The sequence below is a fragment of the Mytilus edulis genome, chromosome 13, assembly GCF_963676685.1.
Source record: "Mytilus edulis chromosome 13, xbMytEdul2.2, whole genome shotgun sequence".
Taxonomy (NCBI): domain Eukaryota; kingdom Metazoa; phylum Mollusca; class Bivalvia; order Mytilida; family Mytilidae; genus Mytilus; species Mytilus edulis.
The window spans coordinates 26,789,086-26,811,108 of NC_092356.1; the positions used below are offsets into that span (position 1 = coordinate 26,789,086).

At 32.5% G+C, this 22,023-nt stretch overlaps 1 protein-coding gene across 10 annotated transcripts in view; it reads left to right on the forward strand.

The window, feature by feature from the left end:
* Nucleotides 1-619: 619 nt before the first annotated feature.
* Nucleotides 620-22,023, forward strand: part of LOC139502185 (protein ELYS-like) — an 80,509-nt gene continuing 59,105 nt past the window's right edge. For 5 of the 10 annotated variants that reach the window (XM_071291595.1, XM_071291597.1, XM_071291598.1 and 2 more), the window contains exons 1-10: nucleotides 647-828; nucleotides 4,371-4,502; nucleotides 5,678-5,934; nucleotides 9,007-9,136; nucleotides 9,611-9,751; nucleotides 10,569-10,637; nucleotides 17,541-17,649; nucleotides 18,177-18,296; nucleotides 19,332-19,416; nucleotides 20,144-20,309. In XM_071291595.1, coding sequence (XP_071147696.1) covers nucleotides 4,403-4,502; nucleotides 5,678-5,934; nucleotides 9,007-9,136; nucleotides 9,611-9,751; nucleotides 10,569-10,637; nucleotides 17,541-17,649; nucleotides 18,177-18,296; nucleotides 19,332-19,416; nucleotides 20,144-20,309 — 1,177 coding nt within the window. In that variant the 5' untranslated portion in view covers nucleotides 647-828; nucleotides 4,371-4,402. Of the gene's footprint in view, nucleotides 829-4,370; nucleotides 4,503-5,677; nucleotides 5,935-9,006; nucleotides 9,137-9,610; nucleotides 9,752-10,568; nucleotides 10,638-17,540; nucleotides 17,650-18,176; nucleotides 18,297-19,331; nucleotides 19,417-20,143; nucleotides 20,310-22,023 lie in introns of all 10 variants that reach the window. The other 5 variants (XM_071291599.1, XM_071291602.1, XM_071291605.1 and 2 more) reach the window with 3 other exon arrangements.

Consider the following 22,023-nt stretch of genomic DNA (forward strand, 5'->3'; position numbering starts at 1 on the left):
GTGTGTTAGGTCACTCCTTGTTTGAACTTTCTGTACTCTCAGTCTATATATATGACATATATATCCATTGGCGGATCCAGGGGGGGGGGGTGTCCGGGGGTTGGAACCCCCCTTTTTTGGCGGATCATTGCATTTGAATGGGAGCATATAGCTGGAACCCCCCTTTACTCTGGGTTGGGAACCCCCTTTTTAAAATGACTTGATCCGCCCCTGTTATAATTATAATTATTCCTTGAAGAAGATATTGATTGTCTAAAGAGTCGGATGATCAGGAATATTCATTTGTTCCAGATTCCAAAAATGTTCCGCGCGAAGTTAAAAAAGGCTAACCGGAGCCGTGACTTTTGTCTTGAAAACTTTAACATAGTTTCAGTTGATTTCTGTCGGAAAATGGTCGATTATCGGAAGAGTTAACCTGCAGCGAACACAAACAAACAAACAAACTTAAGCGTCTAAAGGTAAACACATGATATTAATATACTAATGAACAATAATTTGATATAACCTGGGACTATTATACTAATTATAATAGATAATAGTCCCAGTTATAACTTTCAAATTATGCACATTCCGCATTCCGGAGATTCATTTCTTTCTCCGAGAAAGTTTCAAAAACATTGTTTTTATCCGGTTTCACTGCGCAAGCGCCCTTCGTTTTAATTTTTCACATGTACAAAATTTGTTTTGGATGGCGGTTATCTGAAATCTGAAATTTTAGACAAACCGCATAAGTAAGCTGTTAATTCGTACACCTATCTCATGAAAAATATAAACAAGCACACACAGATTAAATTATTTATAGCAGTGGTTGAGACGGACACAATTTAGGTAAACAGCTAAAATAAATTTTCTGCAAACTGGGTTCCAAATTATGGAAAATTATTTACAATTCAACTACAAACGTATGAGAAAGGTGGTACCTAATGAGCTTCCTAAGGATTTAAGTCAAACATGTGGATTTTGCATGTTCACTTACTTGTAATGTTGTTAGAGCCTAGAGTCGCTGCTCTTAATGTTTTCAAAGATGGGATAAATAAATTATGGTATAATTTGTCATGGGAATCACTATTCCTGAGTTCTCTGATTTTATAGAATCAAACCGTTAAAGTTGCAATGATGATTTATTTGACATTCTACAAATGGAATATTTGTAATACACTATAATCAAAGCAAACAAGTTTATGGGAGTGCATGGTGGTGCCTTAAATAGCTTGGATATGCTTAGCTGGTTACCTTATAAACTAAATGTTTATATTGTTGCTTCTGTAATAGTTTTCACTGGTGTATCGTCTGCTACGGGGTTCGGAACTGCCTGTCATTGAGATCGGAGTACTTTTATTGAACCCTAAAATGTCCCGGCCGGGCCACAGGAAGTGGAATGGTGAATCCCTTATAAAAATGGCTTTTCTAAGTGTCTCCTGTTTTTCTCTTCACCTCCAAATGCTGATAAATGTATTATCTCTGTTCCTTCTGTCTGTAAATTGAGTTTATTCGCTAAGTTCTGTGTCAAAAACAATCTTTGAGCTCCTTCATCAAAAAGAATATTCGTATCGATAAAGTGCTGATTCGAGCCTACTTGAGATGCAGCGGTTTTCAAAAGTACATTTGATCCCGATTCTGTCGATTGAGAGTACAAAACAGTCTTCACGACGAGTGGCAGCCCAGGCAGCCCAGGCTGGTGAAATTACTCTCTGGCCTGTAAAAATCATACCTACAGGCCAACAGAATCTAACTAAATATTTTCAAAAATTGAGCTGCGGGCCTGTAGATTTAGCAGTTCAGCGTGAAGACTGCAAAATGGTAGTATCTTCTTCTGTATCATGAATGTCATTTACGAGATGAACGTTTGTCGATGGCCGGTTTGACGGGTTGCTGCTCTGGTTATCTTTCGCGTGGGAGTTTGTATGCGCTGGGTTATACCCCTGTTTCTATGGTTTACCTCATTCACTGGTTATATGTTGTTTGTTGGACGTGCATTACACAAGCTTGTATGGTGTTTCTTACCACAATTTCTACATGTGTGTTTAGATTAACATTCATTTATTCTGTGTTTACCGAGGCAGTTAAAGCATAACTTATCACGTTTTACTATCATCATACAGGATTCTGTGTCGGTTATTTTTCTGCACTGGGTAGGTGCCAGGGTTTCCGCTGGCGGTCGCCATTTTCGCAATTTGCGAAAAAATAATAATTGTGGTGATTAAAATTCGTGATTGGCGAAAGAATTTGGCGAAAGAAATATATGTAACGATTTATTTTCAGCCATCTTGTTTATTTACTTATTTCGGGTTTCTCGGACTTTACCAGATCAGACAATACTCGGAATTCACCTTGAACTCGTTAAGGGATTTGACAGAAAATCAATAATCAGCTGATTGCATATATAGCTATCGACATCAAAGGATTAATTAAGGTGTTAATTGTATTATATGACAAAATGATATGGTTAAATGGCGTCCGTCACATGTCACAAAAGGGATTTATTATTACAACTTTGCGACGCATGTGTTTGAAGCAAAATGTTGACGCTTCCTCTCGATCCGTCTTTTAATTATAGTCCAGAAAAAAACTGTTATTATGCCGAAAAAGGTTCAAAAGCAAGAAAGGTCTCTGATTTTGAACATTATTATTTAACTTTGATATAGATAATTGATTTGAGTGGGTACTTTAAAGTCGTTTCAGTGACACACGTGTTTCATGCATAGTTTTACTTGTTTATGATGGTTTAGAAAAGAAAACTGTCGTTATGAAGAAATCTATTCAAACGGTTGGCATGAGAGTAACCCTTCAATGTAATGACTACACCTTACACAAGGGATCAATTCCAAGTGATAAAATGTTTTTGTTTTGTTGTAAAAACCTCTTCTTATTGAGGGGGTGGGGGGGGGGGGGGGGCTGTAAAAAAAGGAATATTTCAAAAGAAAAATATATTTGTATACATATGAATATACTTGGCGAAAAAAAATAATAAAGTGGCGAAAAATATATTGTTTTGGCGAAAGAGGTGGCGAAAAAAATGATTGACCCAGGGGAAACCCTGGTAGGTGCGTGTATTTCATGACAAAACACACAAGGTCTTGTCTCTATTCTTGAAAGATTTTGACTTTGCCAATTTCGCTCCAGCAAAGAAAGACGATGTTGTGGGAAAATGGTTTGTCGACTCTACATTTTTTGTATCTCTTGTCCTGCATCTATTATATTGATTTCATCTAAAATGCTTTTATGGAGGTCCCGTATTACCCAAGTTTGTATTCTATGTTCTCGCGCGAGATGTTGTCTGACTTCCCTGAGTAATTTCCTCATAATAATTGGAACAAGTAGAGTGCCGTATGTTTCTTGTGTCTGCCCTAAAGCTTCTAATCCCCTGACGTAACTTTCCATTTTATCGTAAAAACTTCGTAAGCTTGTTGGTTGATTTCTAGGCGAAGGGATTTTTAATAATGCCTGCATGTATGCATTTATGATTTTGTCTTGTTGACCGAACCTCTCTATTAATAGATTTACGGCTTCATCGTAGTTAACATTTGTTAGTGCAAACCCTGCTATAGAATCTAGTGCTTCGTGATCTAGTTGTGCTTTCAAGTAATTGAAATTTTGTACATTTGTAAGTGACAAGTTAAGGTGTACAGCCGACTCATATGAGTCCCAGAAAGTTTGCTATTCTAAGATGTTGCCTGAGAATATTGGAAACGAAAGTTTGGGTAGGCGTTGACTACTCTAAATATAGATGATAGTTCAGGCAACGATATTACAACAACTGTTCAGCCATTACATTTAATATACAAGTACGTATTTCCGCCCAAGGCGACGTCACTGACAATACTACGTCGACAATAGACATGTACAATAGTTGGAACTTTATGTTCCCACGATAATCTCAACAATTGTCAGTTTAGTCTAAAATGCGTTTTTCATTTTTGCCTTTTCAGAAAAATCCTGTTTGATTCATGTAAAAAAATTAAAAATGTGAGTTTTAATTATTGCGATTATATAACCCTGTCCCATTTTGTTCAATAATGAAAACATCACAATAATTTCTGAATTTACAGTATAGATTAAACAATATACCTGATGTACAGTAGTTGTCGTTTGTTTATGTAATTAATACATGTTTCTTGTTTTTCGTTTTTTGTATAGATTAGACCGTTGTTTTCTCGTTTGAATGGTTTTACACTAGTAATTTTATGGCTCTTTATAGCATGTTGTTCGGTCGGGGCCAAGGCTCCCTGGTGTTGATGACCGTACCTTGATTTATAATGATTTACTTTTATAAATTGTTACAGGTGTTATTTGGATGGAGAGTTGTCTCATTGGCACTCATACCACATCTTCCTATATCTATATATGTAACATGTTTTCTCTTTTTATAGAAGGATCAACATGTCAATACAATAGGAACAGAATGAGACCCGGTGTAACCCCACACCATATATCACCATTGCTTCCTTTTCATCATGGTGTTACAGATTATGATGTTGGTGGATTTTCTGGAGTAAGCAGAGGTAACTGTGGTGATTTTGTCTTGGAATTGTTAAATGCTATACTGATTCAGTCGTGTATAATACGCATTGCTTAAATTTTTATAGTTGGTACATGTATTTAGGGATGTATGTTATCAGATTTTTTTTTTCATGAAACATGATAAATCAGTATAGAATAATATGGAGATGTGGTATGATTGTTTACTAGAGTTCAAATAATATAGGGTTATTGCATGAATATTGGGGAATATTGTCCCGAGTAGAATTTTATATTGCACGAGCTTGCGAGTGCAATATATGTTCTATGAGGGACAATATTCCCCAATATTCATGCAATAACCCTTTTATTGTATAGCAATATAATATTTGAAAGTAAAAATTGGTTTAAACTAAGATTTTGTCGTTAATGACGTCATGAATTTTGAAGATTTATTGCACTAGTGCAATATTAGAATTTATTGCACGCTAACTTTTGGTTACGTTCTGTGGGAAGTATTATATTGCTATACAATAATATACAATTACTGTCTTTTGATGAGGTAAATATGCGGTTTTATTGACTTTTGAAAAACTGATATTCACTGAGGCCGACAGCCGAAGTGAATATCAGTTTTTCAAAAGTCAATTAAACCCCATATTTACCGAAACAAAAGACAGTAATTGTTTTATTCCATATTCCGAGAGAAGAACATGTATTTAAGGAATAACATATACCAAAATAAATTTAACATGAAAAATCTAACCATAACAAAGCGCGTGACGTTTAGCGCGGTGAATAACACTTTCTCAGGTGAATATGCTTTTTTATTCAAAATCCAATTCATATAGAGAAACCTACTAAAATAATACCAATATGGAATAAATGGATATATTCAATATATGCTGCAGTGTACATGTAGCCTTCAATAATGAGAGAAACCTAAACATTAAAGTTAAAGCTTAATAAGCCCAACAAAAAAATTTGATCAATTCAAAACAAAACCAATTGCCTAAATTTTAACAAAACAATTTGAAAAACACTACTGTGATCCATTTTTTTTTAAATAAGACCTGAACAATGTAGCAATGTTATGACCTTATTTTCATATTGGGATATGAACAAAAAAAATATCCATTATTCTTTAGATTCAGAAACTGTGAAATGCAGTAGAGTTTCCTTATTTCAATATGTACAATACTTGTTATTTATTTGATAGATGGAAAGTTCTTGTGGTTAGTCAGAGGTCCAGTGATAGAGGTACTAGATTCAACCTCTAGGAGACGTTTAGCAGCATGGGCATTCGGTGTCACTATCAAAGACACACACAGCTACATCACCTGTGTCAAGGAATATTGCTACGGCAACAGTCCCAAACTGTTGGTTGGAGTATGCAATGCCCAACAGACGAGCATGTTAGGTGTACTAGACTTGCAGAGCTCAAGATTGAGCAAGGTCATTGAAATACCTCACAAGGTAAGTAGGACTTTAAGGGATTTCGCAGATGCTTCTCAGTTTCAAAATGATAAGCTTTTCAAAACACTAGTTAATATTGATAGGGGATTGGAAAAGGAATCAAAAGAGCAAAAAAAAAATATAGGTCAATGTGCTTGTTTTCGAGATATTAGCCATTGAAATTTTGGTGGGTAAATGGTCTCTCTTCACTTTTCAGCTTTATCATTGACAAGTTTAAGTCTTCAAAAACTATTAAAAAATAATTTAAATTTTTATAAGACTTTGACAGATGGCTTATCATTATACATGTAAAAGATTTATAAAAAGAAAAATGGGGGTTAATGGGCAAATTTTTTTAAGGCATTCAAATTAATAAAGTGAGAGGATTTTGAAAATCTGACAAAAATTCTAAAACATGACAAGTGAACATCCTTAATTATGGCACTTTGAGTATCTTCCGTGTATGGAAAAATACAACTTGTGACCACATTCGTAGTCCCTCAGCGATGGGTGCCATTTCAAATTAGCCATCTTAAGTGCACTAGGTTACAGAAGAATTTCATTTGGTAAAGAGTGGTATATCTTTATTGAGATTATGAAGAATGGTAGATTTGGAAATAAAAATGGGATGCAGTATGATTGCCAACTTTCCGTCAGATTTCAAATGAAGTGGATAATATAAAAATAGCTATACGGCCTAGCCAGGATCAGATGTGCATTTTGTGTTTCACGTGAAGTCAAAAATGAGTATCACCTCAGGGAAAAACTCTTTTGATATTTTGGTTCAAAAATGGTTTAAATTATGAAAAATTGCTATCGTTAGGCTAACACTGGAAGCATTTATATAATTACATGCAGTTTTTGGAAGAAATATTTAATATTTTTATTAAATAAATGGTGTTTAAAAACTGTATAATTTTCTTTAATGGTTGGCATCAAGACATGGTCACCAGTGTCAGATTTTTGGTCAATTACAAAGACAACAAAATATGTTTAGAATTATTGAATATCAAACATTTTAATCGAAAAAAAATTGACAAGAACATGTTTAACTCACAGTTATTTCAAACAACAGTAGCTTTCTTTGATCATTAATCTTATCTGATAAAACTGTATCTAAAATTATCTATAGATAACAAAACTTCCAAAAAAAACCTTTCTTTTGGTGTATAGAACATTAAAATTAACTTGATGCATATTCTTACAATAAACAATCAAACTTAGCAATACAATTTATATGTTTTGTCTACGGACAAGACATTGTATTCATATTTAATGAAATGCATTATTAAAACCTAATTTTGATATAGCTGAAAGTGTTCTCTTGTAAAAAAAAGTATACATTTTATCAGGTTTATCTATCAAATGATGCTTAACTTCGAGGAAAATGGAAACAAATACATTTTGATAATGTCTACGGACAAGACATTTTATTGATATTCAATTAAATGCTTTCAAAGATGATTGTTAAAGTTAAGATTAAAAGTTACTAATTAAATCTTAAGCTGTGTTTTTAAAATTTTGGAAAATATAAAAATGTACCCATAATTCTTTACATATCTCAATAATTTATTGATTAAGCCAAACTGAAGACACATTCTTTTAACTGAAATCCATATATCTGACTGCTTAAAACAATCAAACTATTATTAAAACTCAATTTTGACATAGTTGAATGTGTTCTCTTAAAAAAATAACATACATTTAACTATGAAATTAGATGAAATCAAGGAAATTGGATACAAATATATTGTGGTTATGTCTACGGACAAGACAATTTCAGTTAAAAAAAAAATCTGTTAGAATTAATTGTGACTATATTCATGTTGAAAATACTGAGTTTTAATTTGAATAGATAACTTTCATCACCTATAAATAAGATTTAAGTTCCATAGCAGACAAATAATTGAATTTAATACTTGTTATGTACAAGTGTCTTGTCCGTAGACACTTCCTCATCTGCTGTTAATACTGAAATGCAAAAGATAAAGTTAGAGAGAGAGAAATACTTTTTCTTCATTTGATTTAGTTAATCTTTTAAGGTATGCATCAACTGGAATAAACAATATTGAAGTAAAATAAGGTATGCTTTTTATGACTGATAATCTGACACTTTTTAAAATCCACTCCTGTAAAGTAATTTTACAAAAATTGAGAACACTTAAATTACCATTTATTTATTAAAAATAAGATATTTCTAAGTTTAAACAACACATAGGACTAATTAAGACCCATAAAGCCAAGCAATATTGATAAAAAGACATGTCTACGGACAAGACATGTGTCTACGGACAAGACATTCTGACATATTTTTGAATTTTTTCCTCTATTAATAGATGGTAGAAAAAAATGTTAGTAGTGTTTTCATATCTACAAAAGAACAGGAACTTAGCAATGCAACATTAATGTAATTATGCTTCCAGTTTACTAGGGAATGCGTGTCTACGGACAAGACATTTTTTCACTTTATTTGTATATCCAACTTTGATGGCATAATATCTCCAGCTAGGGTACTGCAATTTTTATAAATGAGGTAGTTTTTGATAATGTATATACTAGAAGAGAAAACAAAACACATAATAGCATAAATTTGATTTATTTTTCTCTTTTATGACTACACTGAGCAAGCTAAAAACAAAAGTACAAAATTGCATAACAAGCGCATAGTATTCAACTTTTTATCATAACTTTGTAACCACTGAAGATTTTTTGTTGCAACAACCAGTAAAAGAAAGAAGAATAAATTGTCTATAACAGTGAACCAATAATGTAGTTCAAATTAAGTTCACTTATTAACTATCAATTGATAAAAACAGGTAAATTTTAAATGAAACAACATAACGTGTAATTTTGCCCAATTTCAGCATGTATTCTACATGTTCTAGTGTTTTTCTTCAAAACGGTAACACCTATACATGATATTTGTTATTCATTGTGAAACCCTACATTCTTTTCTTCAGTTCAAAGATGTATTACTTATGTAAAGTTTATTTTCTTGTCTTTACAAGCCTATAACATAGACCCAATATGAAATGCACATCTGATCTTGGCTAGGCCGTATAGTTCACATGCATATTTAATACTATTTTTCAGATAAATAGTGTTGAGGTTGTCACTAATGTAGGAGGAGATTTTATTCCAATGTGGGCTCTAAATGACCAACTAAGATTATTTGATGGAATAATTGCTGTGGGGACCATATCTGGTATTGTTTATTTAATAGGTAAGTCTAGAGTTGTGCTATTTGATTCGGACGAGTGTTGATAACTTTAAAACCATTAAAGAGGATGATTAATTTTAATTGTGTGCACTGCAGCTGGGTAAAATGGAAAGTGCATTTCTATAAACACTATCACAAGATTCTAAAGTTTTAATTTTCAAATACAAAAATTAAATAGTCTGATAATAATGTTTATTTCATCGAAAAACTATATATCTGTGGATATTGTTGTAGACTGATATTGTTGGAAATTCAGAAATTATTGCGATGTTTTTATTTTTTGCGACAAATGAGGCAGGGTTATAATCGCAATAATTTAAACTAGCATTTTGAAATTTTTTATGTGAATTAAAACAGGATTTTTTTCTCAATATGGCAAAACTTAAAATCACACTTTAGTCTAAAATGACAAAATCGCAAAAAATAAATGCACACAATACAAGATTCTGAATTTACATTACATCCATTTTTTTTCAGATATGTGTATGGATGAGAACATTCATTCAGATGAGGTAATGCCTTCCAAGTTACAGTACATTACTCCAAGATCAAGAGACACGGCAGATCGGCGTAGACAAGCTATTGCTAAAAGAAATCACCTTTGTCTTGTATTAGATGGTAAAGTTCAGAACAACAACTTATGATTCTTGCTGCATAGACACATTTTAAAGTTTACTGAGATTTTATGTCATAGGAAACAAATACTGTAAACCAACTTATTTTCGCAAGCGATTTATTTTCGAGAGCGATTTATTTTCGTGAGCGATTTATTTTTGCGAGTAGAAAATAACGCGAATATAAATCGTCACAAATATGTTAAACGTGGATCATAACTTACTAAACTACGACAAGTTAATTCAAAAATCGCGAAGTTAAATAGCAGCGAAGTGTACTAAAAAGGATAAAACGCGAAATAAAGTATCCTCGAAAATAAGTTGGTTTACAGTACGCATATTAAATGAAAATAAAAAAGACACAATAAAACTATAAACAGAACTCATGGCTTTTGTCAAAGTTTTCGGGAGATGCTTACACATGATGATATTATTTAGTTGAAGTTAAGCTTTGATATAAACACAAAGATTGACTTCTGATAAAATCACTTCAAGACTTCCTCATGTATAATTTTGAAATACAGACAACTGTTTTAATCAATTCTAATTGAAAAGTCCTATTGCATGAAAATTGTATAACATTTGAATGGTTTCTGCTATTATGACAAATAAATTTGAATAGTCCTGCTGTTATGACAAATATATTTTAATAGTCCTATATGGGCCACTTTAAAGCTTACTGTTCGGTGTGGGCCAAGAAGTCGTGTTGAAGACCTTACTTTGACCTATAATGTTTTACTTTTACAAATTGTGACTTGGATGGAGGTTTGTCTCATTGGCACTCATACTACATCAACTTATATCTATCAATTCCATTTCAGAAGAATCTCATGGCAATTTATTTAAATATAGAAGATGCGATGGCACAGAACTGAAGTCTTTTAATCCAAGTAAGTTTAATGCTGTATGATGGACAGATAGATAGATTGATTGATATTATTACCAACAGCATGTTAGGACAAACAATTCCGGGCCCTAAACAAAAATATGTACATGTATGAAAGCATTTTAGCAATCAGTCTCAGATTTTAATGAATTGTTGTTTAAAGTCCAGTGGCAAATATCACTTGCATATTTGAATAACATCTTAAAGAATACGAATTCGAACATGATATGTACTAGACTAGCATTTTATAACATGCAATTAGCAGGGTAACTTTCTGCAGAATGACACATCACCCTATCATGACACATTATTCTAACACGACAAGACTTTGCTTTTACCCCCAAATGTGTGCAGCAATTGGGCAGCTAATAAAATTTCGATAGTTAAATTTTAGATCTATCAAAATGACATAAAGGAGAGACATATTTCAACTACATTTTCAAAATGTTTAAAACCAGCTTTATGTTTAAAACCAGCAGGAAGTATTAAAGCCATAAGAAACCTCAAATTAAAAAAAATTATGCATATGTTTTTAGCTCACCTGTCCCGAAGGGACAAGTGAGCTTATGCCATCACTTGGCGTCTGTCGTCGTCTGTCGTCCGTCGTCTGTCGTCGTAAACTATTTCAAGAATCTTCTCCTCTGAAACTACTGGGCCAAATACCTTCAAACTTTAACTGAATGTTCCTTAGGGTATCTAATTTATAAATTGTATCCGAAGTTTTGATCTATCAACAAACATGATCGCCATTGCTAAAAATAGAACATAGGGGTCAAATGCAGTTTTTGGCTTATAACTCAAAAACCAAAGCATTTAGAGCAAATCTGACGTCGGGTAATATTGTTTATCAGGTCAAGATCTATCTGCCCTGAAATTTTCAGATGAATCAGACAACCCGTTGTTGGGTTGCTGCCCCTGAAATGGTAATTTTAAGGAAATTTTGCTGTTTTTGGTTATTATCTTGAATATTATTATAGATAGAGATAAACTGTAAACAGGAATAATGTTCAGCAAAGTAAGATTTACAAATAAGTCAACATGACAGAAATGGTCAGTTGACCCCTTTAGGAGTTATTGCCCTTTATAGTCAATTTTTAACCATTTTTCGTAAATCTTAGTAATCTTTTACAAAAATCTTCTCCTCTGAAACTACTGGGCCAAATACTTCCAAACTTTAATTGAATGTTCCTTAGGGTATCTAGTTTGTAAATTGTATCCGAAGTTATGATCTATCAACAAACATGGTCGCCATTGCTAAAAATAGAACATAGGGGTCAAATGCAGTTTTTGGCTTATAACTCAAAAACCAAAGCATTTAGAGCAAATCTGACGTCGGGTAATATTGTTTATCAGGTGAAGATCTATCTGCCCTGAAATTTTCAGATGAATCAGACAACCTGTTGTTGGGTTGCTGCCCCTGAATTGGTAATTTTAAGGAAATTTTGCTGTTTTTGGTTATTATCTTGAATATTATTATAGATAGAGATAAACTGTAAACAGGAATAATGTTCAGCAAAGTAAGATTTACAAATAAGTCAACATGACGGAAATGGTCAGTTGACCCCTTTAGGAGTTATTGTCCTTTATAGTCAATTTTTAACCATTTTTCGTAAATCTTAGTAATCTTTTACAAAAATCTTCTCCTCTGAAACTACTGGGCCAAATACTTCCAAACTTTAACTGAATGTTTCTTAGGGTATCTAGTTTGTAAATTGTATCCGAAGTTGTGATCTATCAACAAACATGGTCGCCATTGCTAAAAATAGAACATAGGGGTCAAATGCAGTTTTTGGCTTATAACTCAAAAACCAAAGCATTTAGAGCAAATCTGACATGGGATAATATTGTTTATCAGGTCAAGATCTATCTGCCCTGAAATTTTCAGATGAATCAGACAACCTGTTGTTGGGTTACTGCCCCTGAATTGGTAATTTTAAAGAAATTTTGCTGTTTTTGGTTATTATCTTGAATATTATTATAGATAAAGATAAACTGTAAACAGCAATAATGTTCAGCAAAGTAAGATTTACAAATAAGTCAACATGACAGAAATGGTCAGTTGACCCCTTTAGGAGTTATTGCCCTTTATAGTCAATTTTTAACCATTTTTCGTAAATCTTAGTTATCTTTTACAAAAATCTTCTCCTCTGAAACTACTGGGCCAAATACTTCCAAACTTTAACTGAATGTTCCTTAGGGTATCTAGTTTGTAAATTGTATCCGAAGTTATGATCTATCAACAAACATGGTCGCCATTGCTAAAAATAGAACATAGGGGTCAAATGCAGTTTTTGGCTTATAACTCAAAAACCAAAGCATTTAGAGCAAATCTGACGTCGGGTAATATTGTTTATCAGGTCAAGATCTATCTGCCCTGAAATTTTCAGATGAATCAGACAACCTGTTGTTGGGTTGCTGCCCCTGAATTGATAATTTTAAGGAAATTTTGCTGTTTTTGTTTATTATCTTGAATATAATTATAGATAGAAATAAACTGTAAACAGCAATAATGTTCAGCAAAGTAAGATCTTCAATTAAGTCAATTTGACCAAAATTGTCAATTGACCCCTTAGGGAGTTATTGCCCTTTAAAGACTTTTTTCACAATTTGTTCATCATGTTGACTTACTTTAAAAAATCTTCTCCTTTGAAACTGCTGTATCAATTTCAGCCAAACTTAGGCTAAATGAGTTTCAGAGTATCTAGTATAAATTTTATATTTTATTTCCTTGTATGTCAAGAAACATAGCTCCTATGGCTAAAATAGAACATAGGAGAAAATGATTATTTTTTTTGGCTTTTGAAGAAAATAGGACGATCCAAAAAACATTTAAATAAATTGAAAAGCCAAAATAATCATTGATGAGAGATTTAACCAAAAGAATTAAGGTGAGCGATTCAGGCTCTTGAGAGCCTCTTGTTTTATAACTCAATGGATAGTTTTCATTATAAAACTTAGGCCAATTAAAATTAATTGATAGATTTTCATCCCCGCCCGCCCCTCTGAAATCGTCCCGCCCCGAATTTTTTTATTTTATAAAATTTACGATTTCCGGATTTCGTTCATTCCCGTTACCGGTAACCGTTAAAATTTCGTTTCATCCTCAAAGCTTCCTGTTTCAAATTTCGGTTTTGTACCTCAAGTAAATCTAACAAAAATAATTAAGTCGACCTTTCCGCTGCTCTATGATGACAACATCATCTTCCTAGAGTGGTATGATTGCCAATGAGACAACTCTCCACAAAAGACCAAAATGACACAGACATTAACAACTATAGGTCACTGTACGACCTTAACAATACATGATATAAGCTTATTATTACACTTGCATACATGTATATGAAGAACTCGTCACAAAACATGCAAAAGGGTTTCATATGAAATAAAATTTAAAAAATAAAATCCTCCCACCCGCCCCATTATTTTCAAAAATTTGGATGAAAATCTACTAATTAATTTTAGTTGGCCTTATATACATTTACTTTTTTCTGAAGAAAATTCTTTAATTTATTCATATTTAGAAGAAGTTTACTTTATTTTAATTGCTTCCTTCCAGGAAGCAATTCCCCCGACATGTTTTCTGTATGCAAAGTTACCTCAGTGTGACCCATCTTCAGTTATGTTTAAAACCAGCAGGAAGTATTAAAGCCATAAGAAACCTCAAATTAAAAAAAATTATGCATATGGTTTTTTATAACTCATTGGATAGTTTTCATTATAAAACTTATGTACATATACTTTTTTCTGAAGAAAATTCTTTAATTTATTCATATTTACAAGAAGTTTACTTTATTTTTTATTGCTTCTTTCCAGGCCCATTCCCCCGACATATTTTCTGTATGCAAAGTGACCTCAGTGTGACCCATCTCGTAAAAATCTGGTGATCGCAATATACATGGATGTCCTTAAGATAAACTATTATCTAAATTTACATGTTAAACGTGCTCAATTTCCATGCTTTTTTGTTGATTTTTTGTTGATTATTGACAAACAGGTGACAATTGTTAAGTTTCAGCTTCAAAACACGAACTTTAATTACCTGCCATATTTTCACAACACTGACCGATTGAAAAAAAAATTGACGATTCTACGAAATTTATGCGAAAAAAATGATAAATTCGTGCACAGAAGACTAAGTTTATGATGTTTGTATGCATTGGTTCAAGAATTGGAAGAACATTATTTTTCACCGGTCACTCGTTTCTTATGACTTTAAATGAGTTTACTGTGGATTCCATTTATTTTCTTTTGTACTAATAATTTTGGATCCATTAAAATTTGCAATTTTCTTTGATTTGTATACGACCGCAAAAATTTTAATTTTTTGGTCGTATATTGCTATCACGTTGGCGTCGTCGTCGTCGTCGTCGTCCGAATACTTTTAGTTTTCGCACTCTAACTTTAGTAAAAGTGAATAGAAATCAATGAAATTTTAACACAAGGTTTATGACCACAAAAGGAAGGTTGGGATTGATTTTGGGAGTTTTTGTCCCAATATTTTAGGAATTAGGGGCCAAAAAGGGCCCAAATAAGCATTTTCTTGGTTTTCGCACTATAACTTTAGTTAAAGTGAATAGAAATCTATGAAATTTTGACACAAGGTTTATGACCACAAAAGGACGGTTGGGATTGATTTTGGGAGTTTTGGTTCCAACAGTTTAGGAATTAAGGGCCAAAAAAGGGCCCAAATAAGCATTATTCTTGGTTTTCGCACAATAACTTTAGTATAAGTAAATAGAAATCTATGAAATTTAAACACAAGGTTTATGACCATAAAAGGAAGGTTGGGTTTGATTTTGGGAGTTTTGGTCCCACCAGTTTAGGAATAAGGGGCCCAAAGGGTCCAAAATTGAACTTTGTGTGATTTCATCAAAAATTGAATAATTGGGGTTCTTTGATATGCCTAATCTAACTATATATGTATATTCTTAATTTTTGGTCCCGTTTTTAAATTGGTCTACATTAAGGTCCAAAGGGTCCAAAATTAAACTTAGTTTGATTTTAACAAAAATTGAATCTTTGGGGTTCTTTGATATGCTGAATTTAAAAATGTACTTAGATTTTTGATTATTGGCCTAGTTTTCAAGTTGGTCCAAATGGGGGTCCAAAATTAAACTTTGTTTGATTTCATCAAAAATTGAATAAATGGGTTCTTTGATATGCCAAATCTAACTGTGTATGTAGATTCTTAATTTTTGGTCCAGTTTTCAAATTGGTCTACATTAAGGTCCAAAGGGTCCAAAATTAAACTAAGTTTGATTTTAACAAAAATTAAATTCTTGGGCTTATTTGATATGCTTTATCTAAACATGTACTTTGATTTTTGATTATGGGCCCAGTTTTCAAGTTTTTCAGGATTCCATATCAAGTATTGTGCAATAGCAATTAATTTTCAATTGCACAGTATTGCACAATAGCAAGAAATATCTAATTGCACAATATTGTGCAATAGCAATTAATTTTCAATTGGAGTTATCTTTCTTTGTATAGAATAGTAGTTGATAATATATGTTGGAAATTTGCCAGACATGACTATGATGTCATTTTCTATTTTTATTTGCCAATAACTTTATGTAAATAACTTCATTGGAAATTTGCCAATATAAAATGTTGCTGATGAAGCTTTTTTTCCTTATCTTATCTAAAATGTTTTTAGATAATATATGTTGGACATTTGCCAGACATGACTATGATGTCATTTTCTATTTTTATTTGCCAATAACTTTATGTAAATAACTTCATTGGAAATTTGCCAATATAAAATGTTGCTGATGAAGCTTTTTTTCCTTATCTTATCTAAAATGTTTTTAGATAATATATGTTGGACATTTGCCAGACATGACTATGATGTCATTTTCTATTTTTATTTGCCAATAACTTTATGTAAATAACTTCATTGGAAATTTGCCAATATTAAATGTTGCTGATGAAGTTTTTTTTATTGTTTTATACAATAAACAATGTATATTCACTTTTACTACCAACCAATCTTTACCATTCAGTGATAACAAGCACTTTATTTTACATTTTAATATTTTATGATGTATTTAAAAGAGTAGTTATTGTTGCAAACTCCATTAGAAATTTGAATTGATATCAGTTTTGGAAAAAGGGAAACGGGGATGTGAAAAAAAAATGGGGGGGGGGGGGGGGGGGTTAAATTTTTCTCATTTCAGATTTCATAAATAAAAAGAAAATTTCTTCAAACATTTTTTTTAGAGGATTAATATTCAACAGCATAGTGAATCGCTCAAAGGCAAAAAAAAATTTTTAAGTTCATTAGACCACATTCATTCTGTGTCAGAAACCTATGCTGTGTCAACTATTTAATTTTAGATTTAAATAAGTTTGAAGAAGAAATCTTTAATTGATTTGTAAAATCTCGACATTTGTTTTGTGTAAAAAAAAACCATGTAATGTCAAAAATTTGATCACAATCCAAATTAAATTCAGAGCTGTATCACGCTTGAATGTTTTGTCCATACTTGCCCCAACTGTTCAGGGTTCGACCTCTGCGGTCGTATAAAGCTGCGCCCTGCGGAACACCTGGTTGATGTTGTTTTCGAGCCAAATTCTGCATACAACACAATAGAAATTTGTAATTCCATGCACATTAAAATTCATGGTTTGTTTGTATGCAAGATTTTTTTTTTTATCCCATGAATAATCATGAATCCACAATTAATTGAAAATGAAAATATCTGATATTTTGGTCTATTATAGTTTAATAAAAATAGTGTAACTTTAATGATTTATTATACAAATATATCATGCTTACAAGGGGTATTTGCCAAAAATATCGGTTGAGGGGTTCAAATTTCCAGAGCCGTTAGGCAAAGGAAATTTATTACCTCGAAACCAGTATGACTACAACTTTGACAGAGGATATTTATATTATATATTTCAGGTGACGTTATAGTGACATGCTTAAAGTATATACCACAGATAGGGACACTAGTTATAGGGTTTAGTTTTGGAAGTTACCAGTTGTGGAAGCTAAATGTACCTGTCTTAGAGTAAGTTGTATGAGCAACAGCAAGTGATAGTGCTGTTAAGGTTATTTAAGTTTTTGAAGGCTTGAAAAAAAAAATCTCCATGTAGGTTGGGTTGTTTGGTGACTGTTGTTATTGTTGAAAATTGGAGAGAATTTTTGCTAATATCCAGATTTATATAAATAAGGAAAATAAAAAAAAAAAAATTTGATTTTTAAGGATGTTTGCTACTCTTATTATGTAGGGTGGGTTGGTTGATGACTTATTATTGTTGTAACGTGGAAATTTTTGCTTATATCCAGATTTATATAGATTAGAAAAAAATTCTCTCAAGCTGCTTTTCAAAGATTTTTAAGCATGTTTTTTACTTTATTTCAAAATTACAAGCTTTTTAACATGTTTAAAAGACTTATAAATTGATAGTATATAAATAAAGAAATATCTATCCAATCTATTAAGGGATTCCAATCAAATGAATTCCAATATTTAGATATGATGATATTCAAATTACTAATGGTTAGTAAAAAATAGTTTATATTTGATCTTTTCAGATATAGTTCGAGAGTTGAGGAAGACAGTGGATCAGTCCTACATGTGGCCTACCAGGAACCAGAAAATGATCCTAAAAACTTCTGTTATCTGTGGATTATCAGAGGTTGTGATACTGAAGAGTAAGTAAAGGCTTTATGTTCTTGTGTGTTGCTGGTTTGCTGTCTCATTGAAGCCAATTTGATGGAAACACCCTTTTCTCGTTTGTTCATGATTAATATACTATTCCTTGGGAAGATTTTTTTTTTTATCTTAAACTAAAAATCAGTTTTAAAAGAATTTTGGTACAATTTAAAAATTTCGTAATTGTAGAATCTGTACAATGTATAAAACTGCCCTTGTTGTATGGGTGTGTGTCCATTGTTGATGGGTATGTACACCTCTAGGTAGCTATTTTATCATGTTTATTAAAATTATGTTATGATATTGAGATGTGGGAATAACATCAGGGAGACATGTTATGATATTGAGATGTGGGAATAACATCAGGGAGACATGTTATGATATTGAGATGTGAGAATAACATCAGGGAGACATGTTATGATATTGAGATGTGGGAATAACATTAGGGAGACATGTTATGATATTGAGATGTGGGAATAACATCAGGGAGACATGTTATGATATTGAGATGTGAGAATAACATCAGGGAGACATGTTATGATATTGAGATGTGGGAATAACATTAGGGAGACATGTTATGATATTGAGATGTGGGAATAACATCAGGGAGACATGTTATGATATTGAGATGTGAGAATAACATCAGGGAGACATGTTATGATATTGAGATGTGGGAATAACATCAGGGAGACATGTTATGATATTGAGATGTGGGAATAAAATCAGGGGAGACAACACCCTAACAACACAATTTGAATATTTTTAATATGATGAATGATTTTAAATAATTTCACCACCCCTATTTCAGTATAACTAAACAGAACGACTTCATAATCTGGTCAATAGTTAAAAATGTTGTCAGGTGTAAAGTGTGAGTGTTCTTACTGATCTGTAAGAAACCTTCTTCCTATTCTCCATTACATTAGATTATGATTGGGAGTATGTTTGTTTAAAACATGAAATTTGGCTGGTTCTTTTTTTTTTTTTATTTGATTTTTTTAAAGACTAGGCTTATTCATGAATTTTGTTTTCAGTGAAGAGACAATATCATCTGCAGCTCTGTATCAATTAGCTTACAACAAGAAGACTTGGTATAGTAATTATGGTGCTTTTTATGAGGTATGTATATAGTCCACACAGGGTAATTAAGATTAGAATTAAAATTAAAGGCTCTAAGGGATATTATTAAGATCGGAGCAGTAGGTTCACAAAAGTTCATTATTGCCCTAAAATTCCATGAAAGGGTAGGTTTATATGGTGATCTCTGAGTTAATAAAGAACAATTTGGCTAGATTAATTCAGATTAAGATTAAAGGCATAGGCTCCAAGGGATATTATTAAGATTAGAACTGGAGCAGTTGGTTCACAAATGTTCAATACTGCCCCTTAAATTCCATGAAAAGGTAGGTTTATATGGTGAGCCATGAGTTCATAAGAAACATCAACAAAGAGCTCACATGTCACCTTGAAGTATATTTCTACTGCTTGCAGTTAAATAAACATAAGATATAGATATAAGAAGATGTGGCATGAGTGCCAATGAGACAAATCTCCATCCAAGTCACAATTTAAAAAAGTAAACCATTATTGGTCAAAGTACAGCCTTCAACACAGAGCCTTACCTCACACTGAACAGCAAGCTATAAAATGGTAGTGTAAAACCATTCAAATAGGAAAACCTACAGTCTAATCTATATGAAAAACAAGAAAGAAGAAACACTTAAAAACGAACAATATCAATTGACAGCAGATTTCTGACTTAGAACAGGTTCATACAAATGCAGTTTGTTTTAACGTTATAATAGGTGCCAACAATAAAAGTATATTTTGCTATTTTTTATTTCAGGAATTGACCTCTGTCAGTTTGAGATTTGACCTTGAAATGACTGCTAACTTGTTCAATGGTGCGTCTAATACAACAGTCTCCAGTAGAGCCATCACAGGATATACATTAGAAGATCCAAACTACAAACCTCCTGCCAAACTCCAGGAGGAGGAATCTTTTGAAGAAAGTAAGAAATTTTTATGCCCCCACCTACGATAGTAGAGGGGCATTATGTTTTCTGGTCTGTGTGTCCGTCTGTCCGTTCGTTCGTTCGTCCGTCTGTCCCACTTCAGGTTAAAGTTTTTGGTCAAGGTAGTTTTTGATGAAGTTGAAGTCCAATCAACTTGAAACTTAGTACACATGTTCCTTATGATATGATCTTTCTAATTTTAAAGCCAAATTAAACTTTTGACCCCAATTTCACGGTCCACTGAACATAGAAAATGAAAGTGCATGTTTCAGGTTAAAGTTTTTGGTCAAGGTAGTTTTTGATGAAGTTGAAGTCCAATCAACTTGAAACTTAGTACACATGTTCCCTATGATATTATCTTTCTAATTTTAATGCCTAATTATATTTTTTATCCAATTTCGTGGTCCATTGAACATGGAAAATGATAGTGTGAGTGGGGCATTCGTGTACTTTGGACACATTCTTGTTTCATCTGTTACATGTATGTCCAGTTTCTGTCAATCAGAAGATGATAATGACATTGTCTGCCTATCTGTGACTTAATTTTGTAAAGTTTTTTGTTTAGTTTAATTTTTTTGCCCCACCTACCTTTGACCTAGGGGCATTATGGTTTTCGGTTTGTGTGTCTGTTTGTTTGTCCATCTGTCTGTCCCACTTCATGTAAAAGTTTGATGAAGTATATAATCTTTCTCATTTTAATGCCTAATTAGAGTTTTGATTAGATGAAGTTGAGGTCCAATCAACTTGAAACTTTAACAGTACACATGTTCCCTATGGTATGATCTTTCTAAATTTAAAGCCATAGCAGTGTTTTGACCCTAATTTCAGTGTCCACTGGACATAGAAAATGGTAGTGCGAATGATAGTGTTCATTCTTGTTTTCCATATTTCAATACATATAAAAATACCAACGATATTTTATAACAAACTGTTCAACACTTTGTTCACTGTGACCTATATTTGAAGACTTTTGGTTAGGTTTTTGTTTGTGCAAATTATGGCAATGTATTAATATTTCACCTTTTCAATCTTACTGTATAGCAAAAACTGTTCACCAAACTTCCTGTATTAGATATCTTGCTGTTAAGGCCAAAAAAAAATAAAGTTTTGTTTCCTGCTACCATCCAGAAAAAAATAGGGTAGGTAGGAAGGCTAATGGTTTTTATGCCCCACCTTTGATAGTAGAGGGGCATTATGTTTTCTGGTCTGTGCATCCATTCGTCCTGCTTCAAGTTAAAGTCTTGGTCAAGGTAGTTTTTGATGAAGTTGAAGTCTAATCAACTTGAAACTTAGTTCACATGTTCCTTATGATATGATCTTTCTAATTTTAATGCCAAATTAGAGATTTTCCCTCATTTTCACGGTCCACTGAACATAGAAAATGATAGTGCAAGTTTCAGGTTAAAGTTTTTGGTCAAGGTAGTTTTTGATAAAATTGAAGTCCAATCAACTTGAAACTTAGTGCACATGTTCCCTGTGATATGATCCTTCCAATTTAAATTCCAAAGAACAGTTTTGACCCCAATTTCACAATCCACTGGACATAGAAAATGATAGTGCGATTAGGGCATCCGTGTAAGATGGACACATTCTTGTTTTACATATTTCAGTATGTATAAAAATACTAATGATATTTAAAACAAACTGTTCATTACCTTTGTCACTGTTATCTATATTTGAAGAGTTTTGGTGAGGTTTTTGGTTTCTGATA